Source organism: Neodiprion lecontei, chromosome 6 (assembly GCF_021901455.1).
Source record: "Neodiprion lecontei isolate iyNeoLeco1 chromosome 6, iyNeoLeco1.1, whole genome shotgun sequence".
NCBI lineage: Eukaryota > Metazoa > Arthropoda > Insecta > Hymenoptera > Diprionidae > Neodiprion > Neodiprion lecontei.
In genome coordinates, this window is record NC_060265.1 from 23,891,648 (window position 1) to 23,910,537 (window position 18,890).

Genomic DNA, 18,890 nt, shown 5'->3' on the forward strand with positions numbered 1-18,890 from the left:
ATGTAAGAAGAAAAAGAAAGTGACTTGTAACTGATTTCGAGATGGTGGAAACTCAAATTTCAACAACTCTCATCCCCAGAATATTTGGATTTGAATTATCTCGCCGTTATTGTTCCTCGCGTTTTCACGCTTTAGCGAATGTATTCGTCCGTAGCTAATTTCAACACCAGTCGTTATGAAAACGGAGCTTACAACGTACGGCCATTGAATTTTTCAATTCGACATCCGAAAGGTGAGTGTACTGTGTACAAAGATTTTATCGTTCACAGGTAGAATGACGACGTAACTCCGAGAAAGGGTGATAAAATACAAGTTTGTGGTGTTTCTTTCCTTTCTCTTCCTTCTTGTTCTTTTTTAACGGTCAAAATTTATTGCGACGTAAAATAATAAAATGGGAGCGCTTATTTTTTTAACTGCAAACGTGTGAAAAGAACTCGCTTATTCATTCTCCTTCAATCTCCGTCAACCGGATGAAAAAACAACTCTAAAAAAACAAAATAGAAAAAAGACTACAACGGTGTATGCATAACGGTGTTTTTATCACCTCGTTCAAAGCTTTCCGAATATACTGGATTTTACTCTTTGCAAAGGCAACAATCGCCTACTTTTTCCGTGAGGAACTGCTCATGAATATCGTACATATGTGCGAAACATTCAATTGTCGTTATTGAAATATACAGCGGAAATATGAAAGAAATTATCCGACTCGAACTAATACCTACAATGTTACTTGTTGTTCCGGTAGTAAATGTATTTCATTCGCTACGGGGTACGATTACGTTTCCGCGAATTTGCCTTCATGAAAAATTCAGCCCCGCCCGTTTTCCCTTTCTTCATTTTCTCCTTCGTATATTCACATTCACCCGCACGTAGACATTAAATTGCATGTATACGAATATAATACACGTACACGCAAGCATTCGAAGGGCAAAAATCTCACACCGGAAGCTCTACAGTTGGGTAACATGGCAAACGGTGCCTGCATGTCTGCCAATACATATATATCACATATGTATTATATATGTATATGTAATGTTAGCTTTGGGGATGGTTTGAGAAAGTTGCGAGACTTTTCGAGCAAGCATTTCCGATCGAACAGTAAAACGTGTCGAATCGTGGTGAAAAGAATTTCGCAATTTCTCTGACCTTTTGCTAAAACTATAAGGAAAAAGCATTAAACATATCCTAAAAAGCACGTCTCGTACTGCGTGAACTTGAGCGTCTCGACTATCGTCCCAATTTCACAAGACGAAGCTTTCTCGTCGGAAGTTCATTTCGTCACACTGCAGCGTCGATAGCAAAAGTTTGCCACTTTTCAAATTGCAATTGGCAGAGCAATAGAGAAAGTAAACAAGCATATGTAATTTGATATATATACATGTATATCAATACCGCAAGATGTATAAAAAATTCATGTAATTTGCTAGGATCGATACGCGGAAATGCGGATGATTTTGATGCGACCAGACAACGGCGACTGTTCAACAATAGATGAATGGGCCGGATAATGCATGCTTTTATAAGTCGATTGATTATTGAACGGCGACTACTGCAGGCGAAGAGCGATTTACGGCAATATAATCCATTTCGATGTCACGGCAGGTTGATATGGAAAACGGAAAAATATTTACACCCTGTGCGGGTGTAATTGAGCTTGTTGGCTTGGGTAGGCGATGCTGCTTCGTCAGGGGCCGTTGCAGCAAACTTTTGCCATCGCGTTGTTTTCGTGCGACGAAATTTAAAATCGAAGGTGATACGTTACCCTAGCGCTACCTATGTAAGGTCCTATTTTTATACCTATAATTTGTGGTATAGGTAGAATACGGAGTTATTCCTGACAGGAAATTGAATCTTAATCTACTGTTCATAGACCTACTTAGTATTTTCTATGCGGGGGGGGGGGGGGGGGGGGGTGTTAATTTGATTTTCTATACATTATGAATATAATAAACTTGCTATAGACCTTGCAGAGAGCGAGACACACTTACGTGCAATAAAATAGAGACAGCGTGGTAATGAGCATAAAACGCAGCATAGTAGATATCAGAAAAGATTGATATTTTAATTAAAACCTTTCAAATTATATTATTATACAAGTAGATTTATATTGATAAGAATTTTTCTTGTTTCTTTTACCTTACTTTTTTTATGTTCAAGTGAAATGAGGCGTGTCGTGTATAACAGGTAACAGGTAACAGAAGGTGTATACGTGGTATTTATCACACGAGGAATCCAAAGTGCTTTTGGTGTATATTAATTACACGAGGAATATAGTTGTAGAATAATTTCATTAGTAAACAGCTATATGCGAAACCGTCGCGTTTTCACGATAAATTATTACTTACGACGCGTTCGCCGCCGTACGTTTATATGTATTTACACGCAGTTTGGTAAATACGAAATTTTGTTTTTACCGTCAAATCGGACCGGAAAGAGAGAAACGTGATTGCGAAAACCGCCGATAAACACGAGTTGCGATAAAAGGCGAATAAGGATTGTAGGCGGAACTTGAGTATAAAACGGGACACAGCGGTGGCGAGAATTTTTTTTTTTTTAACCGTAAACTGCGAATTCCGTGATTAAGTTACGCCACGTGCGGTACCAAGTCTCTGTCGAGAACCCGTCAAATTTATACACACACATATATCTGCGTGGATAAGTGAAAAATTTGTAAATTTCGCCGGTGTATGCCGTGCATGCGCGAAAACAGTAATCAACGAAAGTGATACGATTATACCGTTTTCTGAGCTGTGCTCAAAATTTTTTTTTCACACTACATAACACAAAGTTTGTTCATAATCGCAATGATTCGGATCCTGCGTTTCCTAATTAAAATTTCCTCACCAGATCGGGGTCTGTATAAACTTACCAAGTTTATCCTCATTTTGGGCGGTCGTGTGTTAGATTTAACTTAATTCTGGATAAAGCTTACTACCCCTGACAAGGAAATTTAATTTTATCTTCAATCAAAACGTACCCCGCTAACCTGTCCTGTGGTATACAGGAATTATACGCACACCTGTATCGTACGTGTTGATGTCGCAGGGTTTCTTGAATTTTCATGGGAATTGATTCTAGGTTTAAGGCAACGTGTTCGTGAGTATAGAAGGGTTGAAATGCGTTATTCACAGCTCTGAGAGTTACAAAGAAATTATTTTCATAAGGGATAAGGATTGTGTATAAATTAGGTGAGCAGACTTACCAAATCCTCGTCGTTGAGGGTGGCTCGAGGAACGGCTGAAGTAAGTCCCGCGTTTCTCTTCGTCGCTGCCATTGTCTGAGGAATGTTGAAAATTAATTTTCTCACATCGTTTTCGATAAATTCGCGTGCGAATTCAACTATAGTGCCCAAAAATATATAAGTATAGTCGAGTATAACAGTATCTACTTTTAAGACTCGAGGCTAAATACAAGTCGAAGAATATAGTATATAGAAAAGCCATATGTAGTTTCAATTCAGCAATTACTTTATACATATGTATAGTATGATGTATGTACAGACGTTTCGCAATGTGCAAATTTCGGTCGATATAAGTTTACAGAAAATTACAACTATATACATAATGTGTACTTATGCATATATGTGTTTGGCATATCGTATGTACGGAAGTTCCTGTCAAGAGTTTGTGACAAGATCGGTCCAACTTATACGTATAACGTATGTCCAGAGGAAAAGAAAATAAGATAACAGGATTGAAAAGTTTCTATGTAAAATATTTACACGATCCATTTGATCTGATTAAAAATTGGACAGAGAAACACAAACACAGCTCAGCAACGGAAATTTCCGTAGCTGCGCGTCAGTTATGTTTGCAATAACAAATGCTCAGAAAAGTAGGTCTGGTCGAATTTCGAATCTACGGTGCACAGTTTGAATTTCACTAGAATTAAATGTAAAAATAAAAAGAAGAAATGGTAAATAACGAAAAAAGTACCGGAGTATAAAATATTGCGGTTGCACAGCGATACTTGCATAATATGCGAATCGGTGAATCGTTATACAGCGGTAATAAGAAATGAACGTGTTTAAAAACTTGCATCCCTTTTTTTTCTTAATCCAAGCCGAAATACGTACGTGAATATGTGGTGAACCTAGCTTTGCGATTGTTAATGTAAAACTCGAATATGATTGCCAAATTATTTTTGAGATCGGATGAAGCGAGCGCTTTATTAAAAATGAATTCTGTTACATATGTAGAAACAAGATGACGAGATAAAGCAACGTGTCGCTTCGTGCTGTAGCCAACGGGCTTTCAATGCTATAGCCACATAATAACAATTGCATTACATATACCTAAGAGTATTCACGATATATATGTATATATACCTACACAGGGTGAAAATATATGTATTATATATACCTATGCATGAAATAATACATATATTACAAGAGAAGTGTGGGTGAAACGAATGATTGTAAGAAAAAAAAAAAAAAAAATTACGTCGCTGTTCGATTATAATCTGTTTTGTGTCGTACAGCGTATATGAAACACGTTCGCGCCATTTCCCGGTCAAAGCTGATCGCCCTTGTTGACTCTGATCCGTAATAAAATATTCCACGCAATTCATCATACATCTGTCGATGATTATTTTACGGATCAATTGATAGGATGCGAGGCGTAGCGATGTCCGGGAGAATATGACGTGCTGAGTGGTAGTTGAAAAAATTTCCATACGCATATGTATGAGTAGCAGTCGTGTCGTTGTTCCAAATTGAGTGTCTCCTCTATTCATCGATATGAATCTACGAAGCGTCAACATCGGCTATATGCCTAATAGTGAGAAATTCTACATCGATACGTAATATCTATATGTATATGTGTAAGCATAGGAACGAAACGATAGATCGATAACACAAAGGTTTCTAACAATAAGGTAAAAATCTAGACCAATTAGGCATGCCGTGACTCGCAGCGCGAGCAGAGCCTCGAGCCTCGAGATTTCAATTAAGATCTTGCCCGACGTATGTATAGTTGCGAGTGTGCCTATGCATGTACACACGCCTACCTATGCATAGCTATGTCACATACTGGATGTATTCCTCGAAAGTGCTCTACTTGGCATTCTTTGCAGGCCTTGACTCGACCTGCAACTTACACCACTTTTGTCCCAAGCACCCGGGAAGTTGGGCTTCAAAAATCCCCGGCATAATATCGCGTCGTTCCGTCTAACTACCAGAGATAATTGCTATTTATTCGTCTTCGATTCGATCGAAAATCTGCAGGTGAGGAGATCGATACATATTCTCTATTCATATACCTACTAGTATAAGTTGTGTAAAGATAACAGCTAGTTTGGCGTTAAATGGCGGAAAGATAAAAGCAGCGATTTGGCACAACTGTAGCCAATGGATTTTATTTTGTGCAAGGATCGGACACTGCGAAAAATTACTCGTGCAAAGTTCGTAACCGGAGATGAACAGAGTTCGCCGCCTCATCGTCAATTACGAATCAAAGATCGTGACGATTTATTGTCGTACTTTTAACCTCGGCTTTCTCTTATTTTTATGTTTTTTTTTTCTTGCTACTTGCACTTAAGTACTGATCGCGAGTTGCCATCCTTGCGAAAAATAAAATACCTTGCTTACGGTATTGATTTATTCTCGGTGGAGTCGTGCGGCCCTGATATATACAATATGTATATACATCATACGTGGACAAGTATACATAAAAAATTCATGCTGTTTGATGTATTGGATACGCGTAGAAAAGCAAAGTAGCAAATACATGTAAGCAAAATTATCTCATCGATGAGAATTATGATATATTTTGCGCGAAAGAAATTGAACGATGAGCGAACAGTTTGGAAAAACGATAACGATGTCGTTTCGAACGATTCATTGTTATCGAAATTATTCACAAACCGTCGTCTAATCACTTGAATTAATAATACAGCGTTCTCGGGGCGGTTTCTTGTTGTACAAGCTGCGATAAATTATGCCGAGCACGTTGTACGAATGATGAATTGGCATCTTGCAGTTACAGTTCGGCTAAGTTTAGTCCCGTATACAATTGGCACTCATGCATATAAATCGTGTATATGTGCATACATATTTATATGTGATTGTATAGATCAAGTTTTGTGTGCGGTAGTAATTTCAGACATTTGCCCACATGCGACGAAAGTTTTTGCAAACATTCCATAATTTCGTCACGCCAAGTGCGAAACGAGAAAAAACGCCCTTGAAGGTGGAAAAATAAAACTTGAACCATGACTGCAAGGTGCGTTGGGAAATTTACGACGTAATTTTAATACTATATATGTATAAGTATACGCATTCAATGCAATCTACGGATATGTTGTTAATGCAACGGAAAGCCCCGTTCGTTGAGCATGCAGCAATACCCCAACAATAACTCATGCGTATATTAATTTTGGTAAGGACTCATTGATTTTGTACCTTCAAGACCTGGAGGTAGAGTTTTGAATTTGAGAGGTCAGTGAGTGGTTCAGGTGTGTTGGAGAGAGTACAACGGTCGCCACAGAGAACAAACAAGAATAGTAATTATGTGCTGATGAGTTTGTTTCTTTCTCCATGGACGTTACAGATATGCCGTAGATACATACATCAATAGGCCCACATCTGTATCCGTATATTCATGTATGTATATACGCGATTTTAAAGAACTACAGAAGTACAAAGTTACAAAATTACGGTACATGAAAAAACTTGGATAGAAAAAAAAAAAAAAAAAAAAAAAATGAAATTACTTCTTCCACGGTATGGCTGATAGAAATAATCGATGTTCGTTAGGTTTCAATTTTTCACCGCGATAAAAAATTTGCGAAAGTTGTTGTTATGCGGCATCTATCAGCAGAATAGCGATAATTTTCCCAGCCAAACCGAGGTGATGTGAATATTCATTTTTTTTCTTTGATTCTGGCAACACTGAAATGCTTACGGGAGAAGGTTTGTTCCACGCGGATATACAAACACTCAGAAAAGAGGAAAAAAAAAAAAAAAACAATTATTGTTTTCCTGGAAGGATTAATTAGTTGGCGATGATACCGTGATTATGGGGATTAAAACGGAAGCGCGGGGAATTTGGATGAGAAGAGGACCGGGGGAGTATAATATGAAAATTGCGATAATACGTTTAAAATGATGCGTCTCGAATTTACGCGCGAGAATACGAGGAATCGAACTGATCTATTGCATGTACTGTGATGCAGGGGTCAATTGACGTGTTGAAAAATCCAATGGAAGCAACTAATACCAGACATGGGGGGATGAATTAAAACTCGGAAACGAGAACAGTGATAAATCTTCGATGAATGCACGTCTGCAGTTGAACATCGAACACTGCTCCGTGCAGGGGAAAAAAATTGACTCGATGATAGCTGCGGGTGCAGTTAATGGTTCGCTAAACTGGAAGTAGAGAGGTTCTATTTGGCGCAGATAAGCACTACTTTCGTTTAATTGGCTGGTATACCGTAAAAGCCGCGATTACAAATACATAGGTTATTCAATCAACGATTTAGCGAATCGGTGTCTCGTCTACTCGCAATTAGGGTGTTTACCACTTCAACTGGTACGCATGTACGTACCTCTTCTCTCAATTTCCAGTCTCCGTGTTTATCACTAGTGAAGACAATGTTCCGCTATTGGAAATAAAACTCGTTCATAAACTGCCCTAGGAGATGCGTTAATTATCCGATCCCGGTCTATGCGGTGATTGTGTTAAGTCGAAATATGGTGAAATTTTCAAAAAAATAGGCACCGGGAAACTTAATTATCGGTGAGTGGTTCAATGGAACATGAATGTATGTGAATAACAAACAATTAGACAGTCACCGTTTCGACAATTGACACTCAACATTTACGGGACGCGTGATCAATGCCTACGGCGAAAAAGCGTGGTTCGAAATTGCAAGAAAGTCTCTGACGCTTTTGTCACATCGCTATTAGCATTGTGACTTTTGTTCCGAAATCTTTGACACGCGTTACTCTCTCTTGCAATTTTCCACCCGCTTGATCGACGCGAATTAAATCGTCAGAAAGGATCGAGTACCGCGACCCAGGGAAAACCAACAGCCACGTTGGTCACATTTTGCATGTTTTTTTTTTTTTTTAACTCGTCTCGTCTCGTGGGAAAATATTTGAACAATGTTTGAACGGTTGAGGATCAAGGGCGTCGAAACGAAAGCATCTTCCGTTGAACGTTGACGTATAGGCGTAGCGAGAGGGATAATTTGGGGTGAGGAAAAATGGATTGTAAAGGGTGCGACGATACACTGAAACGTAGAACACACATTAAATATAGGGAAATACGAATGTAGTTCGTCGAAACATTTGGAAAAATTTTAACAAAGAAATCGGCAAGCTGTTATACTGTTCGCGTGAGTACGAAGGAGACAAGTTTCGAGGCACTCGAACATATTGAGCGGTGCACAGATAGATTATACGTGAGTGTAAAAACAGAGCTTGACAAATGTTTCGAGAAAACGGGACACACAACATTTAGAAATTTGACGGTTAGATTAGCGAATACGCGTATACCGTTGTTACCGAGGGTAATTTCAGCAGTTTACGGAATTCACCTGGGCACGCCATTTGGCTTACCCACTTCGCTGTTCGTGTACATTTCGACAAAGACTTAATGAAATGATCGTCATTTGGTATGCAGATTCCAGACACACAGGGGACCGGTTATACACGTGAATGCATAACAATATACGGTTCTTGCAGGTATAATTTCAAGACGGACGGCTAGTCCAGGCCGGTGGCTAATTGCTGTTTCAGACAAGGCGTAATTGGACGTTACCACAATCAGCCGAGAAGCGCATCCGTGGAAGGAAATCCATGATATTAAAACGCGATGCTGATGCAAGGAAATTATTCCCAACGACCTTTTTGGCAATGTCAAAAGCCAGAACAGCATACCTGTTCGGCTCGTTTGCTTCCACGTGACTCCGACTGTCAGAAACGATTCGATGATATCCGGGATAATCGAGGCCGGTAAAAGGAAAGTGTATTATCCAAAATTGCGGAGCTAGCTGTGGCACAGGACCTTACACGAGATTCCCGCTAATGATTGAAAAAGGGGCTTGAAAATCCCATTTAGCCTTGGAAGGAACGAGCCATTTTCTGCGCACGAAGGGGGCTCAGTCGCATTGCCCTTAACGCCCTTGGAAACCCTTGGCCTGGAGGAAACCGTCATCTTGTCAGGGAAGTGGGAGTATCGTGCTGCAATAACCAAGGGAGTGAAGATCACGGTGAGGTAGCCGTAAAACTTTTTTTTCCTCGAACGACATCAACGTAAGCCCGACGATCAGGCTCGCGATAATAATCAGCGGGTTCTTAGGGACCTTTGAAGATCCGTGTTGTACACGTGCAGGAAAGTTGTCGAATTGTCCGATTCGACCATCCAGATATTCCGGATCGCCGATCAAACCGGAAGCCTTGAATCGAGAGTGAAAAATGAAACGAGCAAATGTAAAGTGTAAAAAGAATCAAAAAACGGGGGGGAAAAAAAAATCGGATCGGTAATTCACTGCCCTTGGGTATCGACACGAGACCTGTGGTTATTCGAAACAGTAATTCATCGTCTCCAATAGCACAGAGAGAATATTGGCGAGTAGCTGATGGTTAAGCGAGAGTATGAAACGGAGGGATCGAGGGGCTGGAAATAGAGAAGAATGGAAAGGTGCTGAGATGAAAGAAGGAGAGAGAGAGAGAGAGAGAGAGAGATATAGAAAGAGTGAGAGAGAGATGCAGAGATATGGACGGAAAGAGAGAGAGAGAGGGAAAGTGGGCTGCCGGAGTATGTCGGGATGACGGATAAAACGGAAGTGACGGAGAAAGATAGACAGATCGATAGATAGATAGATGAATGAACAGGAGGAGGAGCGAGCAAATTACGTACCAGCTCAGAGACCAGGGGTATCGACTTGCGACGTGGCCGAATGTCCGGCATGCTGTCGATGTTGCTGTAGAATGGGTTATCTCCAGGATGGCTGGAAGCAAATGTGATTATTTCCTTATTATTACCTGGCACTCGGAAGCTTCAATTTTCTATGTGTAGTGTGTACATACATACATATATATATATATATATATATATATATATACGCGCGTGTAGTGCTGACGCAAACACGCCCCTTTGAAACACCCTTGTAGTAGACTAACTCGAAAATCAATCAATTGCCACCGACTCCGAGTCGGCCACGTCACTCACCCACTGCTACCCGAGTCTCTTACAGTACTCTATTCGTTTCATCCCTGCGTTAAACTTATCACGGCACGTAGGGGCAATTATTTTCAGCTGCGTATAGGCTGGGGTTCGTTTTGACTTGGAGGTAAAAGAAGAGAAGAAATGATTCGATTAACGTATTACTTAATTTCGAAGCCATCGTGGATATCTTTTTCTTTCGTTAAGGGTCACCGGAAGTGACTTTCAAAGTCACAAGAATCTCACGATTTGTCTGTTTATCAGCAAAATTTTGATCGATTTGAAAAACTCCAAACTCGGGGTACTTATTTGAATATCACTTTTTACTCTCACCAGGAGTATAAATTTCAATATGATATGAGTGTAAATTTGTGGACAATTATTACAAAAATGTCATCAAGTGTTTTGATCGTGGATTCGTAAAGGGGGAAAAAAAAATTCACGGAAGGTTTGACGTAGGGTTTCAACATAGCGTCAGACTGAGAAATGAGCCGTTAATCATATCTTGTACACGGGATTAAAAGCGCACCCATCAAAATTAGGTCAAATAATAATTCAACCTAATTGTAAGGGTGTAAAGAGGTGACTGGCATGAAAACTCTTCCAAGTTTTTAATATGAAAACGAAGTCGGCGATTAATCATTCGGCGAGCTTTTTTCAAAAAGTACGAGCCAGAACCGGGCGACGCACGCACGGTCCGATGGCATGCGAAACGGGAATAAATTTCGCCCGGTTACGCCAAGGCGGTTACCAACCGAATTGCGTTATTTCCCATGTATACACGCACACTTGTATACATCGGCGGTGGTCAAAGTAGGCGCGTCGTGGATTCCCGTCGAGATAGTCGCGGGTGTGTACGAGCAAGAAAAGCCTGCATTCAGAGAAGACGCGAATTACTTGCTTTGTATTCCCGACCCAGCATTCGGACAGAAGCTAACTGGTAACTCGCGACGTTCCAGATATCCTTAGAAGATAGCCTGGTCTCGGTTGGCGCCTGGAAATGGCCCTCAAGACTCGCTGATGTCTCAACCGAGGGACCGAATTTACCTTTGTCTTATCGTTAATTTCGATTGCTCGGTTCCTCGGGGTTATGGCCGGTATTGTGGAATCTGGGTTACCACCTAGCGCCTCGGATACGCCCACCTATAATCTGCATTCGCGTTGTCCCACTTTCATATCACGTGAACCACGTTGGGTATATTCCGCATGATTTATTCGCTTGCCGTCTCTCGAATCGCAACCATGCAATTACACGAATTAACAATGAAAAAACGAAAAGAAACTCCGACCAAGCCTGATAAGTGTCAACGCCGGGTATCCCCAGGCTTCGATTATATTTCAGAGTCCGTACGAAGCCTTGAGGCCCACGGTTAATCCCAGTTTAGTCAGAAATGTGTTTAAAACCGAGGGTGGAGAGCTTATTTGTGTTTGACTGAACAAAAACGTTCAGTCCGGCCCGAAGCTAACGTTCAATTTTCTGCGAGCCAAATAAACGGCTGGGATTTTTGTGCCTCGCGATCCTACCGATTAAAACGTCAGTTAAAACGAGCTGGAAATTAATTTTCTCCAGCGATGTTCCGCCTTTCTTTGTCCGTTCGCTCTTCGTAACCACTAAATGTAAAAACGTGGAATTCGAAACTGCTAATCGGTTCTAAAAAGCGTTACGGTGTACGTAACTTACCCATTGCTGCGTCCGCTTGCGTCACCTCCGGGTCCGCTGCCGTTCTAACAAACAAAAAACAATTTTATTAAAACAGGCTAACAACAATAAATAATAATGATGAGGGTAGGGGAAGGGGAAACTTTGTCGTGTGAATAACAATAATGATAATGACAATAATAATTATAATAGTAATCATAATTCACAGTCTTATTAGAAACATGCGGCCACAGAAAAGCTGCGGTACAGTAGCGTGGGCATATACCTAATACAATTGCCGACTAACTTTGATAACTTTGTTAATTCTCACAAAGCTCTGCGCTTTCTCTTCTACGCGTGTTAAACACGAATTTTACTTACTTTCCTTACTTTCATCTACGTAGGTATGCAAAACGGCAAGAGTAAGCAATTGTAAGTCCGCGTTCGTCGATCTTAAGCCACCCGAAAGATTGCCGAGTGGAGAATTCGCGGTCCAAATCATCACGCAACTGACTTCCCTTTTCGCGGAATGCAAGTCAAAACGCGTGCCAGTCCGTCAGCGAAACGCTAAAAAATACTACGTAGTCGGCAATTGAGCGGGTTGATAGATACTTCATTACGTTACAGGGAAGGCGAATTGACGTCGAATGACAACCGAGTTGACAACGCTAAAATCAAAATGTAATACTCCGTGGTGATCGTAAAAATTTGAACCAATACCGATTAACTACAGAGGTATACCCGAAACGCATTTGACAAACAAAAAGTTACATTTTGAAATATAGGCAATTAAATCGATGCCGAATGGGCGGTCTTGATATTACACGCTAGAAGTGACGTAAAAACTTCGTACTCTATGAGCGAGCCGTTACGCGAGACTATTAATATTAGCCCGTAAACGGTGAAGGGATGTATCCAATTCACTTTTTGCAATAGACGGATATAACTTGGAAATCGGGTTGACGATTGTATCGAGTCGGTTGGACCGTGCCAAAAACCCGAATCTGCAAATTTGGCCGTTTTGCTTTACGCAGCTGTAACGTAATGTCACGAAGATAATTATAGCGGGATAATACATGATAGTTTGGTTAATTCTGTGGCCGCATAAGCACAATGTTTTGCCACATACAGTTTTACGCAATTAATATAAATATATAGGTACCAGGCGATTTCCACTGGCAACGACCTGCTGAGTTGCGATAAAATTTTTGAAATTATTATCCAGTAATTATGCAGGTTGGAAATTCGCCTCGAGTACCTAGCTGCATGTAATCGTTCGTTTGGCTTTCGCGAGGCTCGAGGAGCGAGATTCGAGGATGATCGTTGACCAGATCGAACGGGGGACTCGACTCTTCTTCGAACATTGGATCATTAGCCGCGAAGAACTAATTTCGGGAACTCCGAATCTCGCCGCTCTTATCTGGCGAAGCAAAGGGTACAGTTCAACAGTACAATATAAATATATGCTTAATACGTATAGTAGAATCTTTGTCGTTGATATATAATAGATAAACTTATAGACAGCGTAACAAGTGTTATAGAATTAGTTCCCATGCACGGGTATTTTCGTGAGTGAAAAACAGTCTCGTGGCAGAATATAACATTTTTCGGCGAAATTCTTGCGAAATTTTCAATATTCTTGCTGGAAGAACGTCTTTCGATGTATTTTTATACTCGTAATACCAGTTTGTGGGCTGATCCAAAAACGACTTTTTCGAAGAAGATCCGCGAGTCAGTTAAGTTCACGGGAATCATCCATACCTTTCTGTTCATTTTTCTGCGTATTTGCAACGACGCGATGATAGGCATTTCTATTCTTGTTAGAAATTCACGTCATGACACGGTTCCTTTTTTTTCGTCAGAAATCTGTGCGACAATTGAGCAACTTGACAAAAAAACGAAATTTTACAACACATTTATAGGCTCTGTGGGATTGATCCCTGCGAAATGAACTGCCTACTTGGCGGTTATGCGTTGAACGTTTTGCGAGTCTTCTTGGATCGAGACGATTTGGAAATTGAGGAAGAGTAAATAAACGTTTTTAGCTTTGCTTCTTTTACAATTAATACACGTCTGACAAGCAACATTTACAACGAAATTGGTTCATTTATCAGTTAGGCCTTATTAACATTCTACATTCACGGTATTAATATTGCAAGCCTGAACATTCTAATGTATATGATGTTCTATCTTCTATACCAAGCCATTAACTTATTCGATCGATGATTTTAATGATATGACATCTAGTGTGGTACAATGTTAGTGATATGGAGAGATGATATAGGTATACCGCTGATTCTTATCGAGGCCCAAAGCAAGTGAAAGGATCCTGTCACGTGCAACTGTAACTTTTACGCCGTGAAATTACAGAACTACGTATAGGACGTAGCGTATAATTTACGAGAAAAGAATCGCCACGTTTACGCTTATATCGTTGGACCGCAGTGTGAAATTTCAGAATCATCGAATCTGCGAACCACGCAGCGGTGTATAAAAATATTCACGATAGAATTTGATTTTGAACTTGCGAATACATCCGCAAGTTTTGCGTTAACTGGCTTAAAAATTTCATTCAGATTCAGAGGAGCGAAAAACTTGTTCTCCGCTACTTTGATTACATTTATGCTGCATGTAATAGGCACGTGCGTTTACCACAAGCCGTGAACTTCGTGATGTGTTAATTGACTTTGCAACCGGCAGTTTTTTTTTCGTATCAAAACGTGACATGTCAAATATGTTGGGAAAATTTTACTGTCATAAAGTTCAACAGACGTTGGATAACAATTTCTACGTCGTTCCAATTTAATTTCAATTCGTACAATATCCGCGATTTCCATCCATGCGTAATGCATAACGTAGGCTCTGTACGACAAACTTTGAAATTCAAACTCGGTAAACGGAAAGCTAAAGAGGTAGTAGGTGAGCATGGCTGGTACGCCCGTGTGTATATTTCCAAGGGAAATTAGCAGCTCTTTGTTGCTACAAATTGATGACGAAAGTTTTCCCATCAGCTTCTTACGCTTGACATCTTTGCTACCTTCACGGCGCTGTCTTTTCGTAACAATAAGAGGGGTGGATGTAAACCCTGTTTACATACGCGGGAGTACACGCACCTTATATCGGGTACCATGAATAAGCATGTAGACCAACGTACGTGAGCAAACAAACGGGAGTAACGCTCCCTGAGCAGTCAAGCTGTTTAATTGATTTATTCGAAACTAGCACGGAAACGAATGTCATTGAATGCCCCCACAGTCGTACATCGCCAGGAATCGCTTCCGAGTGGCGATGTGCGGAATTCGGTGATTTATCGGCACTTCGGTTCAACGGCTTGTATTCATTTACTTGCGCATCCATTCACTGACCTTGAGCCTCGGGAGAAAGAGATAAAAATATGTTCTTAATTTCTTTTTTATTCTTTCCTCCTATTTTTATACGCATATATGTATATATATACGTACGATATATTTATATATTATATACCCGTATACAGAAATATACACGATAGAAGAATTACAACGGCCTACGAAGTTTTGCCTTTGCAGAGGTCGCGTGTGCGTTTCCGCCTGCGTGCATTGTATGATATGTTAATGCCTGACCCGTGTACGCATGTACGTATATGGGTGTGTGTGTATGTGTGTGTGTGTAACGATAACCTAGTTTGTGAGTGTGTGCAGTGTCACATACGCGCGTCGTGTATGTTGGATATAATTACGCTCTACACCAGCTCGGCTGTAAATCCCGTTGTCGTGATTAATCTCACGCCAACATTTATATGTTATACCTATATACCTATGTGGATGCAGATATATTGTGCGCAAAAAGCTTTTTCTTACAGTTTCGTGGAATTTATTTTACTGGTTCCGGGGAGAGAGGGGACGCTCATATAGGGTACCTGCATTCAGTGCCTGCATGATTCTTTGAATCTATTTGGGGAACTTGCGACAAGCGGAATCGCATGAAAGGCTGCCAAGCCTTGCAGTCACGCAGTTTCAGGTCTGAATTCAACACGGCAATTGTTTATTAACGAGATGCCGGCTCGGGATACGCGGTCGGATTTTAATGAGGAGCAGATTATTCAGAAGATAGATTAATTAAGCTTCTTATACTGGCTTTCGGCGGCAAAGGAGTTTTCGGAAAAGTATCACGATTAAAGCTCTGTCGCGTTCAAAGCTGCAGAGGCTGCACGTCCAAGGCTCGGGCTTTAAGTTCCGCTCCGGAGCCCGACTTCGAATTAATAGTTCGACAGCGACGTGCTCGGCGTATAGCGAATTCTGAAACGCGAAACATGGGATAGGAAACGTCGGAACTTGGCCAGCTGCAAGTGGAGCGGGAACAGCGAGGGGCAGATTCGGGACTGGCAAACTTTCCTTGCACGATCTCTCAAACAACCCCGAGAGAGGTGACGAGGAGGGTGAAAAGAAATTGAGGGAAAGAAGGGAGGCTAAAATGGAAACCGGCCGAAGGACCTTTCCCTGCAAGTTTCGCTACGCTTCACTTTCCATTTCCATTCCTGTTCGCACCGCCTCCGGTGTTCTTTGGCTGATTTTTTCTTCCTTCTCTTTTATTTTTATTATTACTTTATTTCGCTTGCCATTTATTTATTTTTATCTCCCTGTATTACCTTCTAGCTTTACCTAGACCGTCGCAATGTGTTGCTACATGGTTCCTTCTCACACCGTGTATACGTACTTCCTGAATTTTTAGTTTTACCAATATTTGTATATATACTAGGTGTGTATGTGTAGCGAGGCGGAATATCGATTCACCGAGTACCTATGTATTTTTCACTCAGACGGGTGGCCCGAGAGACGCGGGTATCAAAGAATTGAGTCGCGGGTCTTAGGATGCACGAACTTTTTAATTGCTGCATAAAAATGGCTTAATTAGTGCGGTTTCCTTCTTGGCTGTAGTAATTTAAAAATTTTCACAAAATTTTCGTGAGTCTCAGCCGCTGGAGCAGCGTTAGAGCGTATAACCTGACCTGCACTATCCTGCTACAATGAGATTACCAATTATTTTACTCGACGTATCATCTTCGAATTTAATTACCTGACTAATTTGTGAATCTCATTTCTTCGGGTCATTACTCAAATTTTTAAATAGTACAAGTACCGGGCTTATCTGGTCATTCTTTGAATCGCAACGCTCACGAGGATCGAGAGAAAGGATCTGAGAATGGAATAAAAAACGGAAGAAATCAGGAAGCCGCCCGCAATCCCAAACTCTGACAGATCTGTCACTTTTTATCGGTAAATCAGTGTGGAGAATTACCATCAGAGGAGGACTTATCGAGAATTTTGACAGGTTAACGGCCGTAAGGGTATTTGGAAGGATGTTTCGCTATTTCAACGCAGTACGATTGGAGCGACGTGTGGATTTCATTCGCGTGGATTATTTATGCATATAGGCACGGCATTTTGAAACAAGAGTCGGGTGAATCTTTACTCAATACATTTGTACGAGAAGATAATACACCGTTGTACGTATGATACATTTTATATTATGTGTATATGCATAATGTATGATATATTACGATGAAATGTATTCCTATATGTACCTATAATATACTATAATAATATTATATATAATAATATTCTCACATGTAATTGTTTCATTGATTATAGAAATTCATGTAAAATTCAAAACGCGAGACTACCGTCTATATAATTAAGTAAGTTATTAATTGACACAGAGACGCTGCTACTTACACTTTGTTCGATAAGAAAGAGTGACAACTCGATTATGATAATGAACGGTGAATTTGTAAATGTTCAAGGAAAACGAAAAATTCATTATAATCTTATGCACGCATATTATATACCGCGTACTATATTGTAGTCGAAAACTATATGCCGTAACAATATAATTGTAACACATGAAGTCATTGTTACGTTATAGGCGTGTTAGTTATCTTTTGTATAAAAGTGTGAAATTGTTGGTCTCCTAGTTCACCAAAGCTTATTGAAAATTTTTTTTTGTTTTTGTTTAATTTCTTTTAGGCGGTGGTGGAGCGATTTCAACCCATCGTATTTGTCAAAATCATTTCTACTGAAATTCAACCGAATCCCGTTAGTTATGCTTCTTCAGATGCAGGGCAATTCCTGATGATAAACGTACGTTTATCACTTGGCAGAATATCGGATTATTACAGCACCGTTAAAGACGGTAAAGTGGAAGATATCAAAATCAGAACGCCTAACTGAAATGTTTTCAATTTTGTCGCGGCATTATTTCAACACTACGATTTGCCAATGAGTTCATATTCGCAATATTTTTGCGCCTCCTTTTGTCCAGTTTCTTTTTCGCGTGCAGGACTATTGTTAGCGCAATTGATGTGTATTACCTTGTTAACGGTAATTATTACTAAGTATTAACGTCCCCATCGCCCCAACCACCTCCACCCGCCTGACAAACTTTGCAAAATAGAAAATTATCAGAGTGATGATTTTTCAATAGCTACTCGACTGGTCGTGATAATAGTGTAATGACAATGTGTGGTAATAATAATAACGATAACAATAATACTGGTAAGATAATCACTTGGTTCTGGCGTAACGTAGAAAAAAAAACAACCTAAAAAATAAAAAAGGTTAAACGAATAAACATCTAACGAATCATAAAAACCTACGACAGCCACGAAATACTGCTAAGGGTTTAATTTCGAAGTATTCGATATAACGAAGATAATTACCTAATTAACGGCTAGTTAGCTTTACCCATTTTCAAATATCGCGAATAATCTCCTTGTTTGTGCAGGGATGCATGTGAAGCCGCGTTGTACCGACTATGACTCGCGTGTTTGAGCACATGAAAACGATATATATCGAGGTACGTCTGCGTACGTGACTCAGAGGGGCGCGACGTTAAAGTCCTGAATTCAAAGCTGCGCTGAAGACGAGTTTGCGTTGTTACTGGTAGTATAAATGGCGTACGGAGAGTGACGGAGCTTATACGCGAAATGCTGATTAAACATACGGAATGTATACACATCTATAATGTATACGTATATATGTGTATGTATATGTATTTACCTACGCGTATACTTATCGTCTACTTATGCCTGCATACTCGTTTTT

General features: G+C 40.3%; 1 protein-coding gene across 7 annotated transcripts in view; it reads right to left on the reverse strand.

Annotated features, from left to right (window-relative positions):
- LOC107223403 overlaps positions 1-18,890 on the reverse strand; it is a 97,779-nt gene that overhangs the window by 32,918 nt on the left and 45,971 nt on the right. For 4 of the 7 annotated variants that reach the window (XM_046743482.1, XM_046743479.1, XM_046743480.1 and 1 more), the window contains exons 3-7: positions 11,854-11,897; positions 9,867-9,957; positions 7,549-7,602; positions 6,401-6,409; positions 3,203-3,277 (exon numbers count right to left, since the gene is read on the reverse strand). In XM_046743482.1, coding sequence (XP_046599438.1) covers positions 3,203-3,277; positions 6,401-6,409; positions 7,549-7,602; positions 9,867-9,957; positions 11,854-11,897 — 273 coding nt within the window. The remainder of the gene's footprint in view (positions 1-3,202; positions 3,278-6,400; positions 6,410-7,548; positions 7,603-9,866; positions 9,958-11,853; positions 11,898-18,890) is intronic. The other 3 variants (XM_046743483.1, XM_015663075.2, XM_015663076.2) reach the window with 2 other exon arrangements.